This window comes from Balearica regulorum, chromosome 2 (assembly GCF_011004875.1).
Source record: "Balearica regulorum gibbericeps isolate bBalReg1 chromosome 2, bBalReg1.pri, whole genome shotgun sequence".
In the NCBI taxonomy this organism is placed as follows: domain Eukaryota; kingdom Metazoa; phylum Chordata; class Aves; order Gruiformes; family Gruidae; genus Balearica; species Balearica regulorum.
This window is the reverse complement of record NC_046185.1, coordinates 134,128,789-134,151,965: the sequence shown is the minus strand read 5'-3', so window position 1 is coordinate 134,151,965 and position 23,177 is coordinate 134,128,789. Positions and strand designations below refer to the sequence as shown.

Genomic DNA, 23,177 nt, shown 5'->3' with positions numbered 1-23,177 from the left:
CACTGTCCTCACTGCTCTGCCACGGACGGGGACCCCAGGGCCACCTCCTCCCAAACCCTCACTTTCCTTGCAGGTTTCTGACTGAGGCACCAAGCAGGCGTGACCCTATTATGATGTTAGGAGATTGTAGCCCAGGGTTATACGGCTACAAGTTATTTTAAACTAAAAGAGGGTAGATTTAGATTAGATGTTAGAAAGAAGTTCTTCACTGTGAGGGTGGTGAGGCACTGGAACAGGTTGCCCAGAGAAGCTGTGGATGCCCCCTCCCTGGAAGTGTTCAAGGCCAGGTTGGATGGGGCTTTGGGGAACCTGGTCTAGTGGAGGGTGTCCCTGCCCACGGCAGGGGGGGTTGGAACTACATGAGCTTGGAGGTCCCTTCCAGCCCAAACCACTCTATGATTCTATGTTTACTAACATGCACTGAACAGACTAGGAAAAAACAGTTTAATTTTCCACATAAAGACCTTGAACCAATACAACAGAAACCGTAAAATGTGTATGCATGTTGCTCAAGGTCATACAGAATTTTATTTTTTTTTCTTTTTTGTTTGGTTGGTTTGTTGGTTTTCCCCCTCTGGGCACTTATAATATTGCCTAAACTATTGGGATGCAGCAGTAACATTTTTCTTATTAAACTGAAATCCTAAGGGGAAAACTCTTCTCATACATTTTTGAGGTGAAAACAACTGCAGGGATGGCTATAACTGAGGGGAAGAGTTGAGACCTTAACTGCTGACTGATAGTTCATAAAAAAACAGAGTTTGGCAAGGAGAAGTATGATTATGAGAAAGCTTAATCCACTGTCAAATATTTATTGCATTTCAGAATCAAATTGCAGGCTCTAAGCTATTTTAAATATTAAACAGAGGAATATAACAAAAACATTCTATAAACAAGGCAAAATGTAATGTCACCCACAATAACTTTAGAAAGGCCCTCTGATACTACAGCAATGAAGGTAGATTGGTTTCATAGGGGAAAATGGAAAAGACACTAGATATATGTATATTTTTATTAAAAGCTTTCTTTTCCTGTCAAGAAATGGACTGGTTGACAGTCTACAGTGAAACTGCAGCAATGTTGAGATTTCAAAGCAAAAGAAAAAAGGAAGTTTTCTCAGTCTGGTGTTAATTTCCCATTTTATGTAATAAAAAAGGTCAAGAATGAGGCTAAAGAAAAGTATTATTGAGTTTAACTTAAGTTTTGCATCTGTGCCTTCTCTGATGTTTTGAGATTGTTTTTTAACTTGTTTAACAAACAAAGAGAAAAGTAGAAGTCCCAGATTAAGACACAAACTGAGTGTTTTCCAAAAAATACACATTATTAGCTTGATTTATAAAGGGTGTATTTCTATAGCTCAAATAAAACCTTCTTTAAAAGACATTCTGAACCAATGCATATTCATTTAATCTTTCTTGAAATTCAAGTTATAATAGAGTATATACCTGTAGGAACTGGAATGAACAAAAAATAGAGTAGCAATGAACTTTGCAACATTTAAAGTTAAACTAAAATAAAGCAGACCTGCTTTCAGTTACTTTATGGGCTATATCTTTATAGAAACACATGTCATCAACTTACTGTCTTATAATTTCCCACATTTTCAAGCATGAGTGCAACAAAAATAGTGACAAAACTCAGTCTCTTTGCAAGTACTCCTGGCTATTGGGTCAATGTATACTTCCTTGGGCATGTTCTGCAAGGGTAAGGCTTAGAGAGATGACCAGTGACCCACATTTTTATCAGCAGGTCAAGATGATGGCAAACCACATGTTCACGTCCATGATATTTGCTTTCTTTAATGAACATGAGGAAGTTTAAGGTTCCAGAAGATACTTGGAGATGGGATGGTATTTCTTAAAAAAGAAAAAAAAAACCAAACCAACTCAAACCAAACAAAAAAAAAAAAAAACACTTTTAACTTTTTTTTCTTTCTTACAACTTAATCCTGCAATAGGTTATGTACTAACCCAAGAACAACGGACACAAACCAGTCCTGAGACCAGTGTTCTTGGTATTGGCAAGGTGCAAGTTCTGAGGTTTGCATTGTTCACTTTGCATCAGGATGGTAAAAGGGAAGGGCAAACTCTGACAGGACTTACATCGATAGCAGATATCTTATGTCAATAACACTGTGCTCTCACCAGGTTTACAAGAAACTCAGTGTTGCAACTCAGGAAGGCAGCCGCTCAGGGGGACAGCCTGCTTCACCATGGTCTTCACCACGGGCTGCAGGGGAATCTTGCTCCGGCACCTGGAGCACCTCCTCCCCCTCCTTCTGCACTGACCTTGGTGTCTGCAGAGTTTCTTACATCTTCTCACTCCTCTCTCTGGCTGCAAAAGGCGCTCTCTTAACTGTTTTTCTCTTTCTTAAATATGTTATCACAGAGGCGCTGATTGGCTTGGCCTTGGCCAGTGGCGGGTCCGTCTTGGAGCCGGCTGGCATTGGCTCTATCAGACACAGGGGAAGCTTCTAGCAGCTTCTCACAGAAGCCACCCCTGTAGCCCCCCCGCTACCAAAACCTTGTCACGCAAAACCAACACATTGCTGAAGGCTCTTACTAGTTTCCTTTGCACTATTTTGTTACCGGTGTCAGAAGAGCCCTTTGTGCCTCCAGCCAGGACGTACAGGTTGTTCACGTGTGAACCGTGTAGCACAGACCTATCGTTTTGGCACTGCAGAAAAGGCGACAGCCCTGTCCCATGAATAAGGCTGTCTCCCCTCCTGGGGAGCTGCTTGGCTTGTTTTAGGTGGACATGTACCATTTGGGCAACCAGAAGAACGTGGCTTTGGAGCAAGACACCAGCTTGCCAAGTACAGATGCATTCATAAACTTCCTACGGAGGTTGTATTTATGTCCTACAAAGCTACCACACATTTCAGTTTTCACATGACAGATTAGCACACCAGGAAAAATATTAACTACCTCCCAAATACATTTCCCAACTCTTCCATTTTATAACATATTCTTAGTCCATAGTCACAGTCCTTTTCTTAGGCAGCTGGAAGAGACCTGCAGTGCATTTCTTCCAGTGTACTCATGGCCATGAATATTCTGTTCAACTCCTACTTTTTCAGCAGGTAATAACTCTGACAGTTAAAGAAAAACAAACTATTAAAACATAATAAAGCCAGATTCATCCAAGCATCGTTCTAATGTTATTCTAAATGCCATTTATAATACTGGAGCTATGCCATAATGAATCAGGCCTCAAAGCTATGCACTGTAAACAGATGGTTGTAACCGAATATAAGCTTTAATTCACACGAAGGGATCTGTTGCTGTTTGTGGGCTGCGGCATCAGTAAAGCTCTGAGAATAAATTAGAGGCCTACAGTATATTTATTCTATGGGCTCCATTATCTTGACAATGGCTTTAAATTCTTTATGAGAAATAAGCACTAAATGTACAGAATGGAAGGCTTTTACCCTCCAAGCTTTAATTTAAGAGAAACCAGAAAACTGCTGATTTTCCCTGTGTATTCAGTAAGTCCAAATAACTCCACGCGCACCTTTAACTCTGTTGAAAGTGGGGTTATCAGTTACACTGCTGGAGCAGCCAAGACCCCGGTTACTCACGTGTTGTGCTGTGGGCAACACAAGCCACAAACAAAAAACCAATCCCTTCCCCGGGTCGTCCATCGAAGTCAGGACGATGATCTGTTTGGGATGCTGTGGATGGGAGCAGCATTTGATGGGTACCCCAGAATGACAGGGTGGGAAGGCACTCTCCATCATTTGGGTAGGGCCATGCAGATGGGTACAGATGTGCGCAGGGCAGGGGGAGAGGGGGAGTGGAACAGGAAGGTAGATGGTTGGGTAGGACCTACCCAGGCAAAACCCCCCAGCTGGACTGCTCTGACCTACCATGCTTTCCTCATCACTTTCTGTAGCAGGTGAAAGGAGGGGGATTTCCCAGGGGATGATGAGAGCAGCATAGCAGTGCTGGGGTCCAGGGCCAGCTCGGGCCAGCTCAGGAGGAGCCCCGCAGAGGAATCCCAGCCCCAGCTCAGGATTTGGGCATTGCTACCAGCACCCCATTGTCATGGCCCCTCTGCTCAGCAGCAGCGGCATCCACACAAGTCAGCCACTGCCGTCTCTATTAGTGTATCATACTCCTCTTCACCTCTTTTTCTGCATTTTAAATGCTCTGAGGAGCATTTAAATTAGGATCCCTAACTCATATGCCTTCTATAGAAGAGCCAACTTCTGTGCTAGAGACTGGTGGTGTGCCAGGACTTCTTACAGAAAAGCAAGCTCTTCCTTTATGCTCATGCCTCGAGTCTGCGTAGGAGTCTTTGGTAATATTAAGTACATGCTATTTTTCAGTTTCATCCAGTGGTTTTAGGTCTCAGGGGTACTACTTCTTTTCCTTGTCAAGGGGATCCCTCCTCCACACATGAACTGGTCAGCTATTCATACAAATACTGTTTATCCTTCTGTTTCTGAATTATGCCTATTAAAGAATTTGCTTTGCTGCGAGAGTGGTGTCCCTGGGATTTGGAACTGGCCACTTGCCACCGTTTCCACATGCAAACCCTTGGAGCTACTCTCAGCCTTTCCATTGTGGCTTTGTGCTTCTACAGCCTTCATGTCTATCATTATTTATTTATTTCCTCCTTCTTTTTTTTTTTTTTTCAGTGTGCATCTGAAAGGAGGCATCTGATTGTGCCTTTCAGACTTTAAAGTAAATTTAAAAAGCATGAATCGTGGATCCGATGAAGTCTGGTTGCCTGCAGACTAGCTCTCTCTGTCCACCAGCAGCCTCCCCATCTTTCCCAGCACCCTCTCTCCAGTCCATGTTTGGTTAGTTGGCAGACCAGAGGTTGAAGCAATGCACGTGCTGACCAGCAGGCTGGTGTGCCAACGGGCCAGCAACAGCCAGGTTTTAGAAAGGGTAAGGGGACACTGCTATTTCCATGTCTTGTGTCCCCAGGTACCATTTTATTCCACCCAAAACTGCGAGGCATTTCTACACTGAAGAGCTGCAAGCTGCTGTCATCTTTCAGAAGTTATTAAAGGCAAGTGGCCAACTGAAAAATGATGTGATCATGCAAATCTCTCTTCTACTTTTTTTAAATTTTTTAATTTTTTTTTTTTAGAAAACCACAATAAAATTTAAATCAGCAGTTCTTAAGCTTTTTTCTGTGGTTGATTTGGGCAAACAGTAGTGCCCACCCACTTCGCCGTTGTCACTAGGTTTATATGTCCCCATGAAAAAAGAGTCAAAATCACAGCTGAAAATGGAATTGGGGAGGAGAGGTCCCATATGAGCAATATGCTGCCAGTAAAGCCTATCAAAAGGACGTTGCTGCTGTTGCTGTGTATTATTGTTGTACTACCAAGGTTGAACATCAGCCTTATATGACTGCTTTTTTCTTGAAATGCTCCTTGGGTAAGTAAGTAGTAACGTATCTCACTGGAGGCAAACATCATATGTCATAGCCTCCTGTGCTATGTCTTATAGAAATCTTCCTGTTTTCTCAAGGGAGGAAAAAAGGTGTGGAGCCAAAGAATGTCAGCAAGAAAAAAAATCAAGTAATTACAGTACACTTGAGACCATGAAACATAGAACTTGAAACAAAATAGGCAATGATGTTCCAAAAAACTCAACTGGGAAATTAAGGGCACTTCTGAAATTTCGATGTTTAGACCTATTAATTGTAATTTATTTTTAAAACAATAAGTATTTGAGCAGGAAGCCTAATTTCATTTTGTTAGAGCTTTATGCTTCTACTTTTTCAGCCATTTCACTTTTCTTATTTTTTTTCACGATTTTGAAGACAGTGGAGCTGCATAAACAGGAAGGAAAGCAAAGTTCAGTGTTGTGACAATTGCTCAAATAGTCGTTTTTGTTGATTGGTCTGTTAAAGTAATAGTGTTTGCGGGATATTGTAAACTGCGCAATGCAAAACTGTACTTCCTACTTGGTGTATGACTTTGGTTTTCCAGTTTGGTTTAGTACACTGTAAATAATTACTTTGCATCTGAGTTGATTTGTTTGTTCACTTGCATCTGAAATAAAAAACAACCCAGTTTTTCAATAGTTAAATAGAGCAATTCTGCCATCCAGTGGCTAGCTAGGTTAACTCATTTCTTCTTCCACATGATCATTTGGTATTTCTTCTTTCCTATTCAAAAAATATGTAATTATTGTAATGTACAATGGTCATTCCATTGCTGTATCCCATTAATATTTGTAATAAAAATGTTAATTCTATTCACACTGTTTTTCTAATATCCTATTCAAACTGAAGGTCCAAAAGAGAAGAAAGATGAGCCATATGTCCTTCTGGATCAATTAGAGATAAGTTACAGGCTGCCACACATCCAATCATCAAATGTCATGGCCCATTGACAACAGTGAACCAAGAAAAAATATAGCTCTTGGACTCAGCTTGTCTACTGTGCCCATGGACCATGGCAGAATCTTTGATGAAGTGTTCCCAATAAAAATTTTTGTAATAACAACCATAACTCTTTTTATAAATTGTGATTGTTTCAAAGAAAGAGTCAGAGGTGGCAGACAATATGACAAAATAATCCTGCAGTATGAACACATTCTTATATGATCAGTCTCACTCATTTCACCACCATAATTTCTGAAGCAATTCTCTGGAGCACAAGGTGAGATCTGCTCTTTGTTGCCCAAGTCTGTACTAGGCAGAGCGGGAAATGTGGCCATGAGTCATGACTTGAAAAGGTAAGAGACTGAAATCACTTGAAAAGGTAAAATGACTCCTCATTTGCAAACCAAAGTCTACTGTGATCACTTCCGAGGAAGAAGGACCTTCCTGATTGCAACGTTTTGTTGGTGAACCACAATCCTGTTTTGGGGGAAAGCCTCATTGTGCAAATTCAGTTTCTGGCATCCATGTGAAGCCTCCAACTGGGACAGAAGCAACATGTGGGAAAGAAAAAAACAAAGCAGAAGGTGCTCAGTGGATGGGGAAATGCAAGCGACTCAGACATGTATAACGCTATACATTTGCTACAGTATTGAAGAAGGGAAACAGCTGCTGATGGACTGTTCTGGCTCCTTTTCCCACTCCTCTGTTTTGAGAGCTTCCATTGCCCTGAAACAACAACCTTGTAGAGATGAAGTTGCGTGTCCCAGGGACTGTCAGCTGGAGAAAAGGTGCATCATTAAAATAGAGTGGGGACCTCTTGCTGTGGGTGTGGTTCACGAAGGGAAATCTCACAGTCACAGCATACGGCTACGGCTTGGTTCTTGTACAAGAGCCCTGTGCTCTCGTGATGCTGGCAGCAAAGGAGAGGGGAATGCCCAGCTGCATCTCTTAACAGATAGACTTAATTTATTTTCACTTGGGTTTAATTGCAGCTTTTCAGCTTCTTGGGCTCTGCACGCAGTCCAGCTGCAGAGTCCTTCCAAGAAGAACATAAACACGCGCTGTGACCCCACGCAAAGCGCTCTGCTCCAGGTACAGCAGCCAATCCAGCTCCCATTCTGGCATGTCCTCCCCGTCCCCCTTCTCCACTACATTCCCAACATAGGCGTGACTCACTATATCTCAGTGTGATTCCCAGAGGATTAGGTATTTCCCAATGTATTTTCTTGAACAAAGGCAGCAGCTTCCCCTATGCCAAGAAGGACTTCCAGGGAAATCTCTGTGTAATAGTGTCCTGCCTTTCGGGGACATGAATCACTGCACATCAGTGTCTTATGTACTCCGCCACGCTGTGATATGAGAGACTAGTTAACATGCTGATAATCCTTTTGCTACAGAGACACAAGAAGGCTCTCCCACAAGGAAACTCTTTGATCAGAACAAAATTGTATCTCGGCCTGAAGTTTAGAAGGCAGCAAGAGATTTAGAGAGTGTCTTGATTCCTACAGGGCCAATCTAAGAGGAACTTAAAACAACTTTTCTCCTGGCAAAACCCCAGCATTTTCAAGGCATCTTAAAAATGAGGCAGCAAAATCACTGATGACTTTTGAAAGTGAGTTGTTTGGATGTGCACAGCTCACATTTACAAAACAGTATTTGTTCACACCTCCCTGCCTGCAAAGAACACTCATACTATTATTTTTATTTTAGGTATCACCTGTTCTTCAAAAATGAGATGGGTGGGGGAAAAGGGAGAGTGAGAGAAAGAGCCTTTATATATATTATATATTATATTATGTATAGATTATTCATGTTATGCTATGTAATGTTATATTGTATCATATATTATGTTATGCTATGTAATGTTATATTATTTATAATATATACAGATCTATTTTCAGAATTGAGATGAATAACAACTAAATGCAAAAGTTCTCTGCTAGTTGATTTCTTTCTTTTCTAAACTGTTATAAAAAACTAATACATTTCAAAACCCATCAAAACAAAAAACAAAGCCTAGCATTGAGAGGTCAGGAGGGATGGAGAAGCAAGAGCTTCCAAAGCCAAATTTTTGTCACCTCCTCAACAGTGATACTCTAGGGAGACCAAATGACAATTCTGAATATTTGTGAAAAAAACCCAAATCCTCCCAAGAGCAAGACCCAGCCTCCCGAGGCTTTTCCTTTGAAGAAGGAAAGTGCTGACAGTCATCACTATTTCGCTTCCACTAAGCGTGTGTCTGCCGGGCAGACCTCTGCTGCTCCTCCTGCATGGATCCCATTGATCAAATCCAGCTGAAGTTGGGGCCAGGTGTGGATACAGATTTGTGGCTGAGATCAGCATTACTGCGAGGACCATGGTTCAGATCAAAGGAGAAAAATGTTCAGTTTGAGCCCTCTTGAAGAAACAGTATTGAATTTTTACTCAAGAATTTTTACTGAATAGATGACTTAATGTGATATGGGAACGCTTTACAGTTTCTTACAGCCTAAATTAATATTTTAAGGGTTTACAGTAAGCTGCAGTCCTCATATTTAGCACCAAGAGAAGAAAGCAGTGTTAGTGCTTTAACATGGCTAATATTCTTGCCATGTAGTTAATAATGAGCCAAATGAAGAGAAGTGCTGGTAGGGATATTTCTCCATTCTCACCATATTGCTAGGGGTGTTAGCACAGCTTTTTGAGTCAAATCTGAGCAGGAAGGAGATAAGGCCATGATCATTAGCCAGAGCAAGTCTTCCTCTCAGAGGCTGTTACAGTAGCTTTCCAATTTGCAGGAACTCCTGAGCATTACACTTGGTGAGGGAGAGTTTTTCAAAGGCATATAAGAAGTTTTCAGAACTTCCCCATAGTATCTATTAACCGGAAGAAATTCAAAGCTAGTCCCTCAGTGACATTTGGTGGTTTTCCAAACCTTAGTTCTCCGTCCTAGAGTAGCTCATTCATCTAAGTTCCTTAACTGTGGTGAAGCCCCAGTGATTTCAGAGCAGCTGTGGTGAGACTTCTGCTGCTTTTCACAGGAACATGATGCTTACACCCCAGAAACTCAGTGCATTTCTCCACAAGACCCCAATACACCCTGCCACACTGTAAACTTTGAGAAGGTTTGAGCTGACTGCATCCATGGTAGCTGTCAGGTCAGATGAAAAACATGCATCCCCTCTGCTCCTGGCAGCGCCTCAGCTTCCCACGCTGAGAGATCCCTCCACTGCAGGCTGGCATCAGCATGAACATTGAGAGGTTGCTGGCACTGAGAACATGGGCTCTGAGCTGTGACTGGGGTCATGAGCTGGCATGGTCACTCACGGTTGTGCATTATTAGATGAATTTCATGCCTGGTGACGAGGAGGTGGAAGGGGAAGGAGGCACGCTAAACACCCTCCACCTGTTAAACCCACCCTGTTGGTGCACAGACTGGACCTGCAAACAAGACAGCAGTCACTGGGCTGAGCTTTCAGCCCACCGGCGTACCTGTGGCTTCAGTTATCCCACTGCATTCAGATTCCCGTGTGCTGGGTTTCCATGGTCTCTCCACTCCTTTCCTGTTCATTTTTGCTTTCCTAAGCCTGGCTGCCCATGTCCCTTCTCCTCAGGGAGCTCTTGGCTGTGCAGGCATGAATCTTGTTGAGGTTCAGGCTAATCTCTGACAGTTTTGATATGCCCTGGCCATCTTCCAGGGTCTGCTCTGTAAAAGCAGAAACACAATGATGAGTCAGGCTCATGGTTTTTAGGACTGTATGTTTACCCAATCTACAGCTTATCTATAGCAGAAGATAACAGCCAAGCCTGACCTCTTCTTAGGACACATTTATTAGCACAGTGTTAAATGGTCATTTCCATTTATCATAAAAAGCAATTGCCATGATATCAAGTTTGTCAGGAAAACTGTCAAAAGCAATCATCAGGGATGTCTTCTTCCAGCTATGAATTCTTCTGCAGCAGGAGTATTTGTGAGCCACCCTGACACAAACTGCTCTCGATAATTAATTTCTTTTGCAGCCTGAGTAGTCACCACCCAGGGGAGGATGCCAAACCTCTTTTTGTGCTGTCTCATTACTCACAAGTAATGAGCGCGTGTACAAATTGCAACTCTGATTCCTAAAACTTCAGACAGGAAGACAGCGTCAGGAGTAAACTACCAGAACTCAGCAACAGCTTTACTTTTGGCTGCACTGCTTCATGTTCACGTCCAGATCTACAGCTATTCAGTAACCTGTGTTCATTCATCTTTTCTCACCATCTAAGGCTACGGTAAACAGACTTTTTCCTTCTTTTTAGTACTGTCATCCCATGTATCATTTTCCTACTGTTTCCGAGTGGACTTTTCATGTGTAAGACTCTTGTCTTAGGAATTCTTGTCCACTTTTAGAGAAATTAGGGGTTTACTTTAAAAGTCTTCAGTAATACATTGCATACCCAGTCAGCAGTTACTGTCCACTTTCAGTACTGGTACGGAGCCTTGTAGATGGTGAGGGACTGTTTATCAGGGAGTGTAGGGACAGAACAAGGGGGATTGGGTTTAAACTAAAAGAAGGTCGATTTAGATCAGATGTTAGAAAGAAATTCTTCACTGTGAGGGTGGTGAGGCACTGGAACAGGTTGCCCAGAGAAGCTGTGGATGCCCCATCCCTGGAAGTGTTCAAGGCCAGGTTGGATGGGGTTTTGGGCAACCTGGTCTAGTGGAGGGTGTCCCTGCCCATGGCAGGGGGGCTGGAACTAGATGATCTTTGAGGTCCCTTCCAACCCAAACCATTCCATGATTCTATGATTCTATGATTCTATGCTACAGTTCTCCAGATTCTTTCTAATATTCCTGTTCTCCTAGGAGTATTTCTGTTGCTGTGACTGCTGATTTATATTATATAACTGTGAAGAGAAGCAGACTACCTGCAGGATAGTCCTAATTCTTAAGGGAGTATCTGACCTTAATTTTTCATGAAGCTGCTTCCAGAAATTCACATTCACTTGTTGTCTTCTTCCACATCTGCAGTTTCACTAATCTTTTGGGGAGGAAGCAGAACAATTAAATAGACAAGCTGTGGACTATTAAAACATTGATAGCATTGAAAGGTGGACACTTTTGCCCACATCTGGCATTGGCCTTCTTATGACACGCAAAGGAGATTTTAAAGTGGTTTCCTCAAAGTATTCCTCCGTCCCAACCATCTCTGGTGTGTACATGTTGGCTCAGGGTCTGTTTCTTGTACATACCTAACCCTGATGGGTCATAACCACACATTGTCTGGTTACAGGTGCAGTTACTAATAAGGTAACTGATTATAAATGGTTACGAGAGGCGTTAACTCTAATTGGAAAAGATGATCCTCAGTCAATGTTGATAACAACTGCACATGGTATAACTTAAAGTAGCTCCAGCACTGCTGTAGTTTTCATGGCTTCTGAAAAAAAATTATCCTGTTGAAAGCTCCCATGATTCATTTCTGCCTGATTTTGGTTGATTTGATGAATAACTATTGATTTCGGTGGGTTTGACTTTTCTTTTGTTCTTAGGGAGTTTGCTACCATTTCATACAGCTCGTATGGGAGAGATTTATGGAAATACCTTTGTTCCATTTGGGGACAACTCACAACAAGGTCCCCATGCTGAGATAAGCAAAGTGCAAGCAGGGCTTCTGTGGTCATCCAGGCAGAGCCCAGCTGTGGGGCAGATGTGCACTGGCACACACCAGTGCATGGGGAGCCAGGCGGCAGCTGTGCGAGCTGGATCACCAGTGGGGAATAGAGGCTCCATGTCCCACGGAGAGTGTCACACCACACTCAGAAACATCACAGGGCTAAGGCTGTATCAGGGCAGGGGCAGACCAATGTGGAAACCAGGCCTTTTTCTGTAGGTACGCTTTATATCACCAAAGCGCTTTAATTTGGGTTAGTCCGAAACACTGAGAGTACCAACATAGAGAAAATTCATCACCGTGAATGATACAACATGAAGATGAAGAGCTAAAAGATGATGTTTTTCTGAGATGAGGTCAGCAGAGTAAAAAAAGAGAAACAGGGCACAAAGGAGCAAGTTAATACAAATTTTAGCTCACCTTACTGTAGGAATTTGCTAGACCTGACCATCAGGTCAGCACTGGGATGGGAGAGCAAAGTTTAAGGGCAGAGTAGCATTATGGGCTCAGTTTGCCTATGATCTCTTGGAGTTGCTGTCATGTCACTGGCACAAAATGCATGTGTAGAAATGGATAGAAAAAAATTCAGCTGAAAGTTTGCTCCCTGCAAAAATTGTGCAGGTTCTAAGGTAGTTTTTAATACAAAATTCCTTTTGTAAAATAAAATGAGCACAGAACCATTGCCAGCTTTTTCTGAGATAAAATCACAGACTTAGGAAGTTGTGGTGACTTAGTTTGTCATTCATTTACTTTTGTATTAATTTTTAACAGGCTGCCTTAATTTCTTTCTAAAAACTAGAACAACGACTTTTGCTAAGTGTTTGCTGGCAGGATCTGGGAACTGGCAGCACCAGATCGAAAGCTGCTGCTTATCAATCCAGCTGTCTTTTGCTGAGGACAATGGAATTGCAATACTGTATTTTCTTTACTTCTGTTAAATTGGCACAAAGATGCCCTAACCAACATCCAGACTTTTCATGTCAGATGCAATACCCAAAGCTGTTATGACTTAAATCTGTTAACACCAGGTAGAAAAAGGAAGTTCTTAATTTTAGGGATAGAAAGCAAGGAAATTAAGGCAAGACAACGATGAAGTTGTGATGGGGATACCCAAGAACAAGCACTTGTCTAAGGTCAGCTGCAGGGACGTGGCTTTGCTGGCAGCGTGCAGATATGTTCCTGCCTGCCTCAGGGTGGGTTAAATGCTGAATGCAAGCAGATGTGGAGCTTATTCCCACATCATTACTGCTTCTTATTGCAGATATTTCCAGAGCTGAAAATAGTTTATTTTGTAGGACTGGAAGACCTGCAGTGCAAGAAGCCCTCCTCTCCTCCCCCACTGACACTGAATTTATGACCTCTAAAGAAAAATACAGCCATTCATACTGCACAGTACAGTCTGCTGTGCTTGTACAAAACACACGTGCAGGTACCAGTGACAGTGTTGACAAATGTGTCTGGTCCCAAGTATAAGGTGACGTTTACGAAAGTTCACCATCCGACAGCTGTTAGTCAATGGAGACTTGAAAAAAAATAATCTGTTTTCGTGAAGACTTGTTCTTCCTCACTAAGTGCCTTATTCAACAATGAATCGACTCTCAGCCTTGCTCTCCACAATTAGTGAATAAATTGTTGATAAGTTATTTTGGAAAGAACCCCAATGATGGAATTTTTCTCCTTTTCGTTTGAATAAAGTACAATAACAGGTTTGGGGAAATAATTGGGTTTTGGGACCAAATCAAATTTATATTGTCTTGTCAAAACAAGCCAGAAGATGAAAAAATATTGTTTGGGGGGAGAAGAAAAGTTTGGACTTTTTTCCCAATATGTGGGCTGGACAATTTTCCCCTCTTAGAGCTTCCACTTTTTTTTTTTTTTTTTTTTTCCATTTTACTCATCCAACAAAAGCTAGGCAGCCTGGCTATTTCAGTATATACTCTGTATGCTTTTTCAGCGACTTACTTGATCAATTTTTACAGCCCCAAGTCGAGTCAATATGAAAAACTAGTTAATTCTGGGTTTTACATAATACTTAATCTGCACATCTGGAGTTCTTAACCCAACATGAAACTATAAACCTTCTATTAAGGCAAACCTTCTTTTTCCTCCTTTATTTCTGGACATCCCTCAGAGACCTTCCAGTTGGTACTAGACAAACTGATTTGACCAAATGACAGTTTCTTTCTTTTATTTTTTCCATACTTTAATAACTAATTCAAAGCAGCCTGCACTTTTGTTTCCTCATTAGATCCGATATTAGAATGGATAGCTGTATTAGATCCGATAGCATGGAATAAATATTATCTCAAGCTGAGCAAGGTATGAAAGCCATCAAATTGTAGTATTTCTAATATTTTTTGGTGATTTTAATGAGCTTTAAAAAAATGTAATGAAAAATTTATGAAGTGGGTATTTGGAACAGCTCAAGCTACACAAACTGAGGTAAAGCATCCCAAGTATCCTCTGCCTGTAATGGGAAATGCATAACTTGACAAGACTACTTATACGAAAAGGCAGCCACAACACAGCTGCCACATTGACCAGGTGCCGCTGCCCTTGAGGCTATGCAGATCTCCGCACGCCAGCCGTGCTCCTCTCCTCTTCCCTTCAGCTGTAACACCCACCTCTTCCTGGCACTAGCTTCCTATATGCTTGTTGGATTATGTGGTCTCCCTTAAAAAAAAAAAAAAGAAAAAAGCCCCAAAAATCATTTACAGAAGCATCAGTCCAGATATGACAAAGTACTTAAGACGTTTTCATATATGCTCATCACCTAAGAGAATAGTTTCCACAGTAATAACCTCAGCCTCTTTCATTAATCACATAGACTGTCCTTTAATATCCCTACTGCTGTCAGCTGGACCACTCTGCAGGTGCAAGTGGGTTCAACAATTTTGCTCCAGTAATGTAGGACACATTGGTATTTGGCCGAAATGTAAAATGCCATGGAATTTGTTACTTTGAAGCTATTTAAAAATTGTTCCTGTGGTGATTTGGATGCATTTGTATGACTGAGCTACCCAGGTGCTTTCAGTGAGGTGCTTCCTGGACCAGCTTTTGTGGGGTTGGCTTTCTCTTCATCTCAGAAATAAGTAAGTAGAAGGCCAACTGTGACTATATAGGCTTGGATCATTTAAATTATGTAGGAAGATGCTTTTTTTTTTTCTTTTGAATACTCTATATTTTTCTCTTCCACTTCAATTGATGTCAGCATAAAGAAAAATCTTTCCTAAATAATATAATTATGGAATCGTACCATGAACAAGCTGGAAAGCACTTGTAACTGGACATCTTTAGGTTGCAAATGGAGGCTATACTTTTCCAAAGCAATCTTCCTCTAGAGATTTAACTGCACTCTGTGATTTAGAAATACTATAAGCATTACTTTTTCCGACAGCATTTTGGCTCTTTTACTTGCAGTCCCAACTGGGTCCTTCAATTTTGAGATAAGCAGATAAGAAAAATACACTTTGCTAAGAAGAGAGCCAACTTGAGCAAACCTCCAAAAATGCTGGATACTGAGTTTGGAATAAACCCAAATACATTCTTTTATGTCATCCAGTTCCATCATCTGATAGCTGAATGGTGCACCAGAAAGAAATCAGTGTTTCAGTGAAGATAACATCAGTTGTCACGGTTTAATCCCAGCCAGCCACTAAGCCACACACAGCTGCTCACTCACTCCCCCCCACGGTGGGATGGGTGAGAGAATCAGAAGGGTAAAAGTGAGAAAAGTCATGGGTTGAGATAAAGACAGTTTAATAAATAAAGCAAAAGCCACACACACAAGCAAAGCAAGACAAGGAATTCATTCACCGCTTCCCATGGGCAGGCAGGTGTTCAGCCATCTCCAGGAAAGCAGGGCTCCATCACGCCTAACGGTTACTTGGGAAGACAAACGCCATCACTCCGAATGTCTCCCCCTCCCTCCTTCCCCCAGCTTTATATGCTGACCATGATGTCATATGGTGTGGGATATCCCTTTTGTCAGTTGGGGTCAGCTGTCCCAGCTGTGTCCCCTCCCAATTTCTTGTGCACCCCCAGCCCACTCAGTGGTGGGGTGGTGTGAGAAGCAGAAAAGGCCTTGGCTCTGTGTAAGTGCTGCTCAGCAGTAACTGAAACATCCCTGTGTTATCAGCACAAATCCAAAACATAGCCCCATACCAGCTACTATGGAGAAAATTAACTCTATCCCACCCAAAACCAGCACATCAGTGAATAGTTAACTTTCAGGAAAAGCACTGTCTGCTTTAACATTTCTGGATCATTGGTTTTGATTTGTTCAGGGTTGGGGTTTTATTTCCTTCCTTGGCTATGAAGGTTTTTTATTAGTTTCCTGAAAGCGTGCAGTGCATCTGCAAGTTCTCTGAATTGGCCACCTCCACTTCACGTGACTTACACAGTGGAGTCTGATTTCCATGGCTTCCATCTTCTTTTTAGGTATTGAAAATATAATAAATATGAAGTTAGAAAGCCCTATGATTTTTGCAGTGCCAGTGAGGTCTCATGTGATTAACCTGCCGAGCAGGGCATGAAATGCTAAGAAACAAATGTTCCACGAGACAGGAACTGCACACAGTAAATGGAGCAAACCATGTTTTAATGCTTTATAGGAATGGTTCTGCTTTGTTTTCCCAAGGGTAAATGAGTATTTTATTATTTTTGGTTGATATACTGAAACTGATAAATATACTAATGTCAATTACTGATAACAGCTTATGGACAAAAATTAAGCAAACTACATGTGTGGGAGAGAAAAAGACATACGGTCCTGCTCTACTTAAAGTCAAATACATGAGTTTCAAGGTTAGCTAAAAAGCCTGACTATTCTTTTTCATTTACATATCAAGGCCACCTCCATTAGTCCAGTAAGCTGGATCAGAAGGTGATTGAATTTCTGAGCAGCACTTGTGTTTAGATCTGTCACAGTGCCTCCAATAACTACAGCTAGAAGTTATAGCTAAAGCCACAGTCATCCATAAGGATTTTGCTTTGGAGCCTAAAGATCAACCTGGAAAAGGATCTTGAAGCATGAGAAAGTTTCTGACCAACAGGGAAAGATTCATCCAAACTGTGCATGACCTAAAGTCAACTTGCAATCCAGTCGTGTTTAGGGCAGGAGAATACTTTTGGGGAAAAGCTGCCTCCACAAAGCAAAACAGATCCTGGAGAAAATTTTCACTTCACATTAAGCTTTTTTTCTTCTGACAAAGCCTCATAGTGATCCCCTTTCCTTGGCCAGTTATTGCTTTGCAATACTTGTGCAAATCTGCACCTGCTTCAGTTTGACTCACATTTCTCCATGTAGTGTGCAAGTGCTCGAAGGAATGGCAGGTACTCTGGAATTAACACAGCTTCCTCACATAAGAAATCAGTGGTCTAATTAAGAAAAGTCATTAGTTTTAGAAATATGTTGTATTTTATTCTGCTTTCCCTTTTCCAAAGAATTTGCTGTATTCAGAGTTCTTGTAAACTCAGAGTAAAAACTGGTTCTAACAAATGTTTGGCTGCGAGACCTGTGCAAACCCTGTCACAGCCTTCAGTTGTCTTCCTCTTCTTTAGGCCTTTCATCATTACACATTCTATAAAAATCAAATATTAAAGGATTGACTCTTGCATGCCTCTGAAGAGAGAAATGAAATATATATAATGGAATAATCAAAATATTGAATAAAGGAGATCTCAGTGGCTCATAGAAGTATTATGAAAACATCAAAAATCTACCAGCTAAATCTAATAAATTTACCTCTGTTGATATTTGATTTTTCAGGAAGTGGATTGCATTTTAGAAATCCTCTGTCTACAAACCCTGTTATTTTAAAGTTCTTTTGACACTAAGGTCAATCTTACAGTAGTCTTACAAGTAAGATCTTGCCAACTCAGACATTGGAAATAACAAGCAAATTACACATAGACATACTTACACCTCTGCATTTTTTTACATCCTTTTGTCACCTTTTACATCTTTACATCACCTTGTTGTGATGTTATAGACTCTGTTCTGCTTATAGGACCATAAGTGTACTTCCCCTGAGCTAATTTACAATACAGCAAAATCCATCGCAATGTGAAGATTGTTGTCTGAGTTCTCTGTCTGTTGATATACATCAACCTGGTAAAATATAAGATCTGCTGAGCGTACCCAGTAATGATCAGCTTCTAAATATTGATCTTGTGCACCAGGGCAACTCTTATCTTCTGCACAGCTAGGCAGCTGTGCAGTTTGCCTAGCCCCTCTGCCAGTGATGTTTGGATTAAATAGTTAACATTAGAAAGGGATGTGTCCCACTCGTCACAGCGTCTTGCTATGACTGTTCGTTACGGTATAATGTGGATGGCGAAAGGCAGATTCCTGTACTGAAAGGTAAACTGAAATTAACCCCACTCCCTGCTTCTGGCACCTTGTATGAATGTCAGGAGCAGGTTCCTGGTTCGTAACCTTTTTATCTCTTGAAAATATTAAACAAGAACCACCCTCTGATAAGCAGTGATAGTGCGTTTTGTAAGGGAGTTGTAAAACAGATAAGGCAGTTAAGAAACCTGACTTAAAGTTTTCTCTCTGGCTCAAGGGAAGTTCCTGCTCCGTGCGAGTCTGCAGGGGAGAGAATAACAATAACCGAATGAAGGTGTGAGGGTACTATGCCTCTTGCATAAAAACTGCAAATTCTAAATGATAAAAAGAAACAGGAAATGTTTTTATTTTCGCTTTTTTTGACTCGTCTAACAAATCAGCAGTGCTCCCCCTGCCTATTTACCGCCCCTTTGGTGGAGGAAGGCATTTTATCTCTCTCTGTTAGTGGTTATACCCAGTTATCTGCCTGCCACTGTATAAACTTCCAGTCTATTTGCTAGTAATTTGTTATAAAATGTTTTAAGTGTAATTTGATTCTGATAACCGTCACATTAAATGGAGATGAGATTTAGTAGCAAAATTCAGACTAAACATGGGTCAAACCAGTCACCAAATATATCCCATCTGCATATCCCACACCAGCTCATAACCCTCAAGGGCCTTGTGGTGAAATGGACACTTCATATCCCAAAATTTCACTTGCCTATTTCAAATTATATTTTTACCATCACTTTCCAGATCTTTTTGCTTGATTTTGCAGCTGGAGCTCACTGCTAGGGCTCAGTATGTCTTGGCTAGGTTTACTTTACAGCCAATAATGTACTGCTTGCAAAGTATCTTTAGTCTCAGATGACAGTCATTATCAAAACCCAAGATATTACTAATTTTAAGTGTTAAGTAATACCAGCTCCAAGAATAAAGTTGTTTCCGCTGTGAGGGGATAATGGGTGAATACCAAGCATGATCAGAGAGGGGAGAGAAACATCTGGATTTTCCTTTGATGCCCAGAGATTTTTCAGCTTGTTCTGCAAGTCCTTTCAGAGCAAAGACTGGGTCTCCGCCTGCCTTTCCTCGCTGGTGGCATGCAGAGCAGCAGCAAGGGCACCTGTCCGCGGTGACCTTTGAGAGGCACGAGGCAGGGACAAGCACAGCTCAGCCTTGCCAGTAGCTGCCCAGGAAGGCTGGTGGCAGAAAGGAGGAGTTATTTAAGGTTGAGGACAGAGGGGAGAAAGAATAGCCCCGGGAATTAGAGCAGGAGGTATCCTGGTTGCCACAGTGCCTTTCTATAGGGTTGTTTATGGCTATATAGCATGCAACAGAGGGCACGTCTTTTATAGTAGGAGGTAAACAGGAATGACCTCAGTGCAGTGTTTCAAGTTTTTTAATTAGATTGCCCTTCAAATTTTTATCACGTTTCAGCTAAAGGCCAGGCTGCAAAGGCTGGCTGCTGCAAAGTCAGGCTGAGCGTGTTCGTACACGCACGTGTCCCTGCATACTGATAGTTGACCAACTTGCTCAGCTTTTTCTTACAGTGTTTCCACTGGTGTTTCCTTACAGTTTTACTGTCATGGCAGGGTTGTTGCTGAGGTAAGAAACAGTGCTGCAGTGCTGGCTTCAGCTACTGAGGTCTTTTTTCTCTCTTTTAAATAATTTGTTCAACATAGGGAGAGCAAATGAAGGAGGGAAGGTGACTTTTTCATAAAATGCAATGGTAGCTCTTCCACTTCTTAGTTTTCTCCTTTTTGGTTGGTGAAGGGGTTCTTTTGCATTTCCTGCCTATGGTTTTGTAGCCCTTAGAGCGCCTGTGCTTTGAACCCTCATAACCTGTTCAGTATCAGGTACAAGTCTGACTTTTCTGTCTGTACAACCCGGGCACTTCAGGCTTTCTTTGCACTCTCACAGCACTTCTGTGGATCAGGAAAGGTGTATTTCGTAAATTCCTTTTCATAAATAGATAAATATTTAATAACTTCAATAAAATCCTCTTTTCTTTTTTTTTAGTAAATGGACAGATAAAATTAGTTGCCTAAGATCATGCAAGTTAGTCGTAAGAGAGCTAAAAAAGCAAACAAATCCTACCTTTCTAGATCATGTCATCTCTACCAATTGTTTTCTAAATGATTCAGAGCAAAGTTGCTATTATAAGCCCAGGGGAGTGATATAATAACAGGAACAAGGGATATAACGTAAGAAAGGTTTCGTGTGGAGTATCGGTTTAATTCTCCACATTCACTTCCTTGAATCAAGGTTGAATCAACCACTTCAGTGTCTGATTTACCTCTCCTACAAATCCTCTAGCTTCTGGTGGAAGAACTTCAGCCTAGTTTAATTCAGGTTGTGCACATAAAAGCAGCTGCTCATAATACAACAACACTCCTTAATTTCCATGTTCATGTCTCATCAGTATTTGAAGTTTCAAATACTGTCTTAACAAAGCTACTTTGAACCTTTATTTCACAATATATTTAGGAAAGCTTTTGGAGTGTAGTATTTTGAAGAGTATAAAAATAACCTAGACATTAGGAGAATCTTGTTTAATAAAATTATACATGAAAAGCCATTGCATTTTTGTAGCTATATAAAAATTAATTTGCCCACAAAATAATTATAAATATGTTTTGAAAACTTCCCTGAATACTCCGCTCAGTGCAAGGTGCTTTTCCTACTGAAATCCCTGGGAAGAGATTCCTTCTTCGTGGAGGTGACAACCACCAGGAAATAACCTGAGCTCAATGCCATAGAAATATTGAGGCTGTCATGGCAGCAGCATTTAAGAAATACTTTACAGTTTCTCACTCCTACTATTCATCTATATGGAGTTTTGAAATTATAATATATCCTTTCCACTGTCACTGTGATACTTCAAAATAAAACAAAGGAAAACAAGGTATACGTCTGTCCTTGACTCTCTGCTCAAATTGTAACTCTTCCTTGTCACTTACGGTGGCAATATTATGCTACATTAGTGTAGACAAATTTCATTATTTTATTTTCTTGCATTAAATGTGCCTTAATGGGTAGGATAAGTCTTGCCCATGATACTGCAGTCTTTCTTCTTCAGTGAAGACATTTTAATGAGGATATCAGTAACAGCGAATTTTATCCAACACAGTAACATTCCTAGCTTTATATAAAACAGACCATCAAAGAAGGAGAAATTGATACATATGGTTTAAAATCTGTGGATTTTAGTTAGTCTCTTTTCATGTGTGTGAGTATTGACACAACAAGCTACATGACTTTTCTGCACATAAATACTCAAATCACTAAATGCAAGTCCATAATATTTACCGAATTCTTCAGGGCTGTTGATTACTGTAAACTCTTACAATATTTTCAAAACACATGTTGACATGTGAAATGAAAATCATCAGAAGGAAACAACCACAAGCACAGCTTTTTCTAATGCAAAGTTCAACTAAGGCAGATGGTCTTCTTTGAGAGTGAGGCTTATGTACAGGGTCTCAGACAGCAAGAAGCACAGTTATCCTAAACTCAACCTCATTTTTTGGTCTCCATGAGAACGTCAACTAAGACGACTGTGATTCCTCCAGTGCAACATTTCAAGAGGATATTAGAGCAGAATGGATTCTGTATTTTGCTTATTTAAACAAATAACATGCTTACTGAAAATTTTTATCATCCTGAACCATCTTCTTTACAGGCTTTCACTTGGGGAAAAAATGGGTTGACATTTGCAAAAACGTCATGATGTACCCCTTCTTACATTCAAGTTGGCATACAGTTCCCACATTCAGACACATCATTTTTGATGTCTGCTTGTAAAGAATGTGTCCAGCTTCCATTACTGTCAGTGAAGATCTAGCTTATAAAGCAAGTACAGAGTGCAGACATTTGGTCAGCTCACCTTGAAGTAGATATCTACATTATTGAGTAAGCTCCTGTTGGCCATAATGGGAATTTGGACATGTAGTTCATAGGTCAAGTAATTATATAAATGTAGATATCTGAATCTGCCAGCTGAATCCCATTCCCAGTGTGGGCTGAAGAAGAGCCAAGTGCAGTCACGTAATTTTCCAAAGAGAATTTTAATCTTCCCTCATTAGCAAGGAGAATTTGCTAATCACCAGGTGTCTAAACTCCACTTCATGCTGTGTGCATAACTCAGCATTAATTGGACCAAAAGCAAGACTCAAAGTGCCCTGCCAGCTATTGGACGTCCCACCAGCAAAACTGCGTCTCCTCTCTACCACTACATCGGGCTTGTGTCCTGGTACTGGGGCACCCTTTTCCTCTGGGAGACTCAGAGACAGACCCGTGACCCACGTCCAGCAGAGCAGGAATTTAAATGTTGTGTGTCCCACAGTGTTCTGAGCTGCTGGTGGAGAAAGGTTTCTCTCCCTCCCTCTCGATCGTTTTTAGCACTTCAGTAAATCTTGGCTTTGACCTGTTCCATGGCTGGACTTTTATGTGCTTTTGGCAAAGGAAGGATTGTTCCCTGTTGGACGCTGGTTGAAGCCATCATAAACTCATGCCGGGGTCTGGGGCTGGAAGGCAGACAATAATAGCTTTCTTGATTAAAAAATAAATAAATCTCCCAGCTCTCAGGAGAAATAACTGGGTTCTGAGCCTAGATTCATTTTTAGTAGGTTTATAGGTAATGTTGCAGAATGTTGCTATTCCACAGCACTACAATACAAAAGGGTTGCAGGTATAAAAGTGAATTATAAATGTTCAGATAGTGTCTTCTTATTGGTTATAGAATAGCATCCAATATAAACAGAGTAAAAAATAAAATCCAATGTATTCACAATGATACTGTCTGAAATCTCCTCCTGATTGCTCTCTTGGACATATGGTATGAATTTACTTGTAATTCA

The 23,177-nt window shown here is 41.1% G+C and overlaps 2 protein-coding genes across 2 annotated transcripts in view; both read left to right on the top strand.

Moving 5' to 3' along the window:
* The window catches only part of ITGB8 (integrin subunit beta 8), a 66,972-nt gene extending 60,847 nt beyond the window's left edge, over nucleotides 1–6,125 (top strand). The window contains exon 15 of the mRNA XM_075746046.1: nucleotides 4,643–6,125. Coding sequence (XP_075602161.1) covers nucleotides 4,643–4,687 — 45 coding nt within the window. The 3' untranslated portion in view covers nucleotides 4,688–6,125. The remainder of the gene's footprint in view (nucleotides 1–4,642) is intronic.
* Nucleotides 6,126–10,446: 4,321 nt separating this feature from the next.
* Nucleotides 10,447–23,177, top strand: part of ABCB5 (ATP binding cassette subfamily B member 5) — a 78,410-nt gene continuing 65,679 nt past the window's right edge. The window contains exon 1 of the mRNA XM_075746038.1: nucleotides 10,447–10,602. The gene's annotated coding sequence lies outside the window, so the exon portion shown is untranslated. The remainder of the gene's footprint in view (nucleotides 10,603–23,177) is intronic.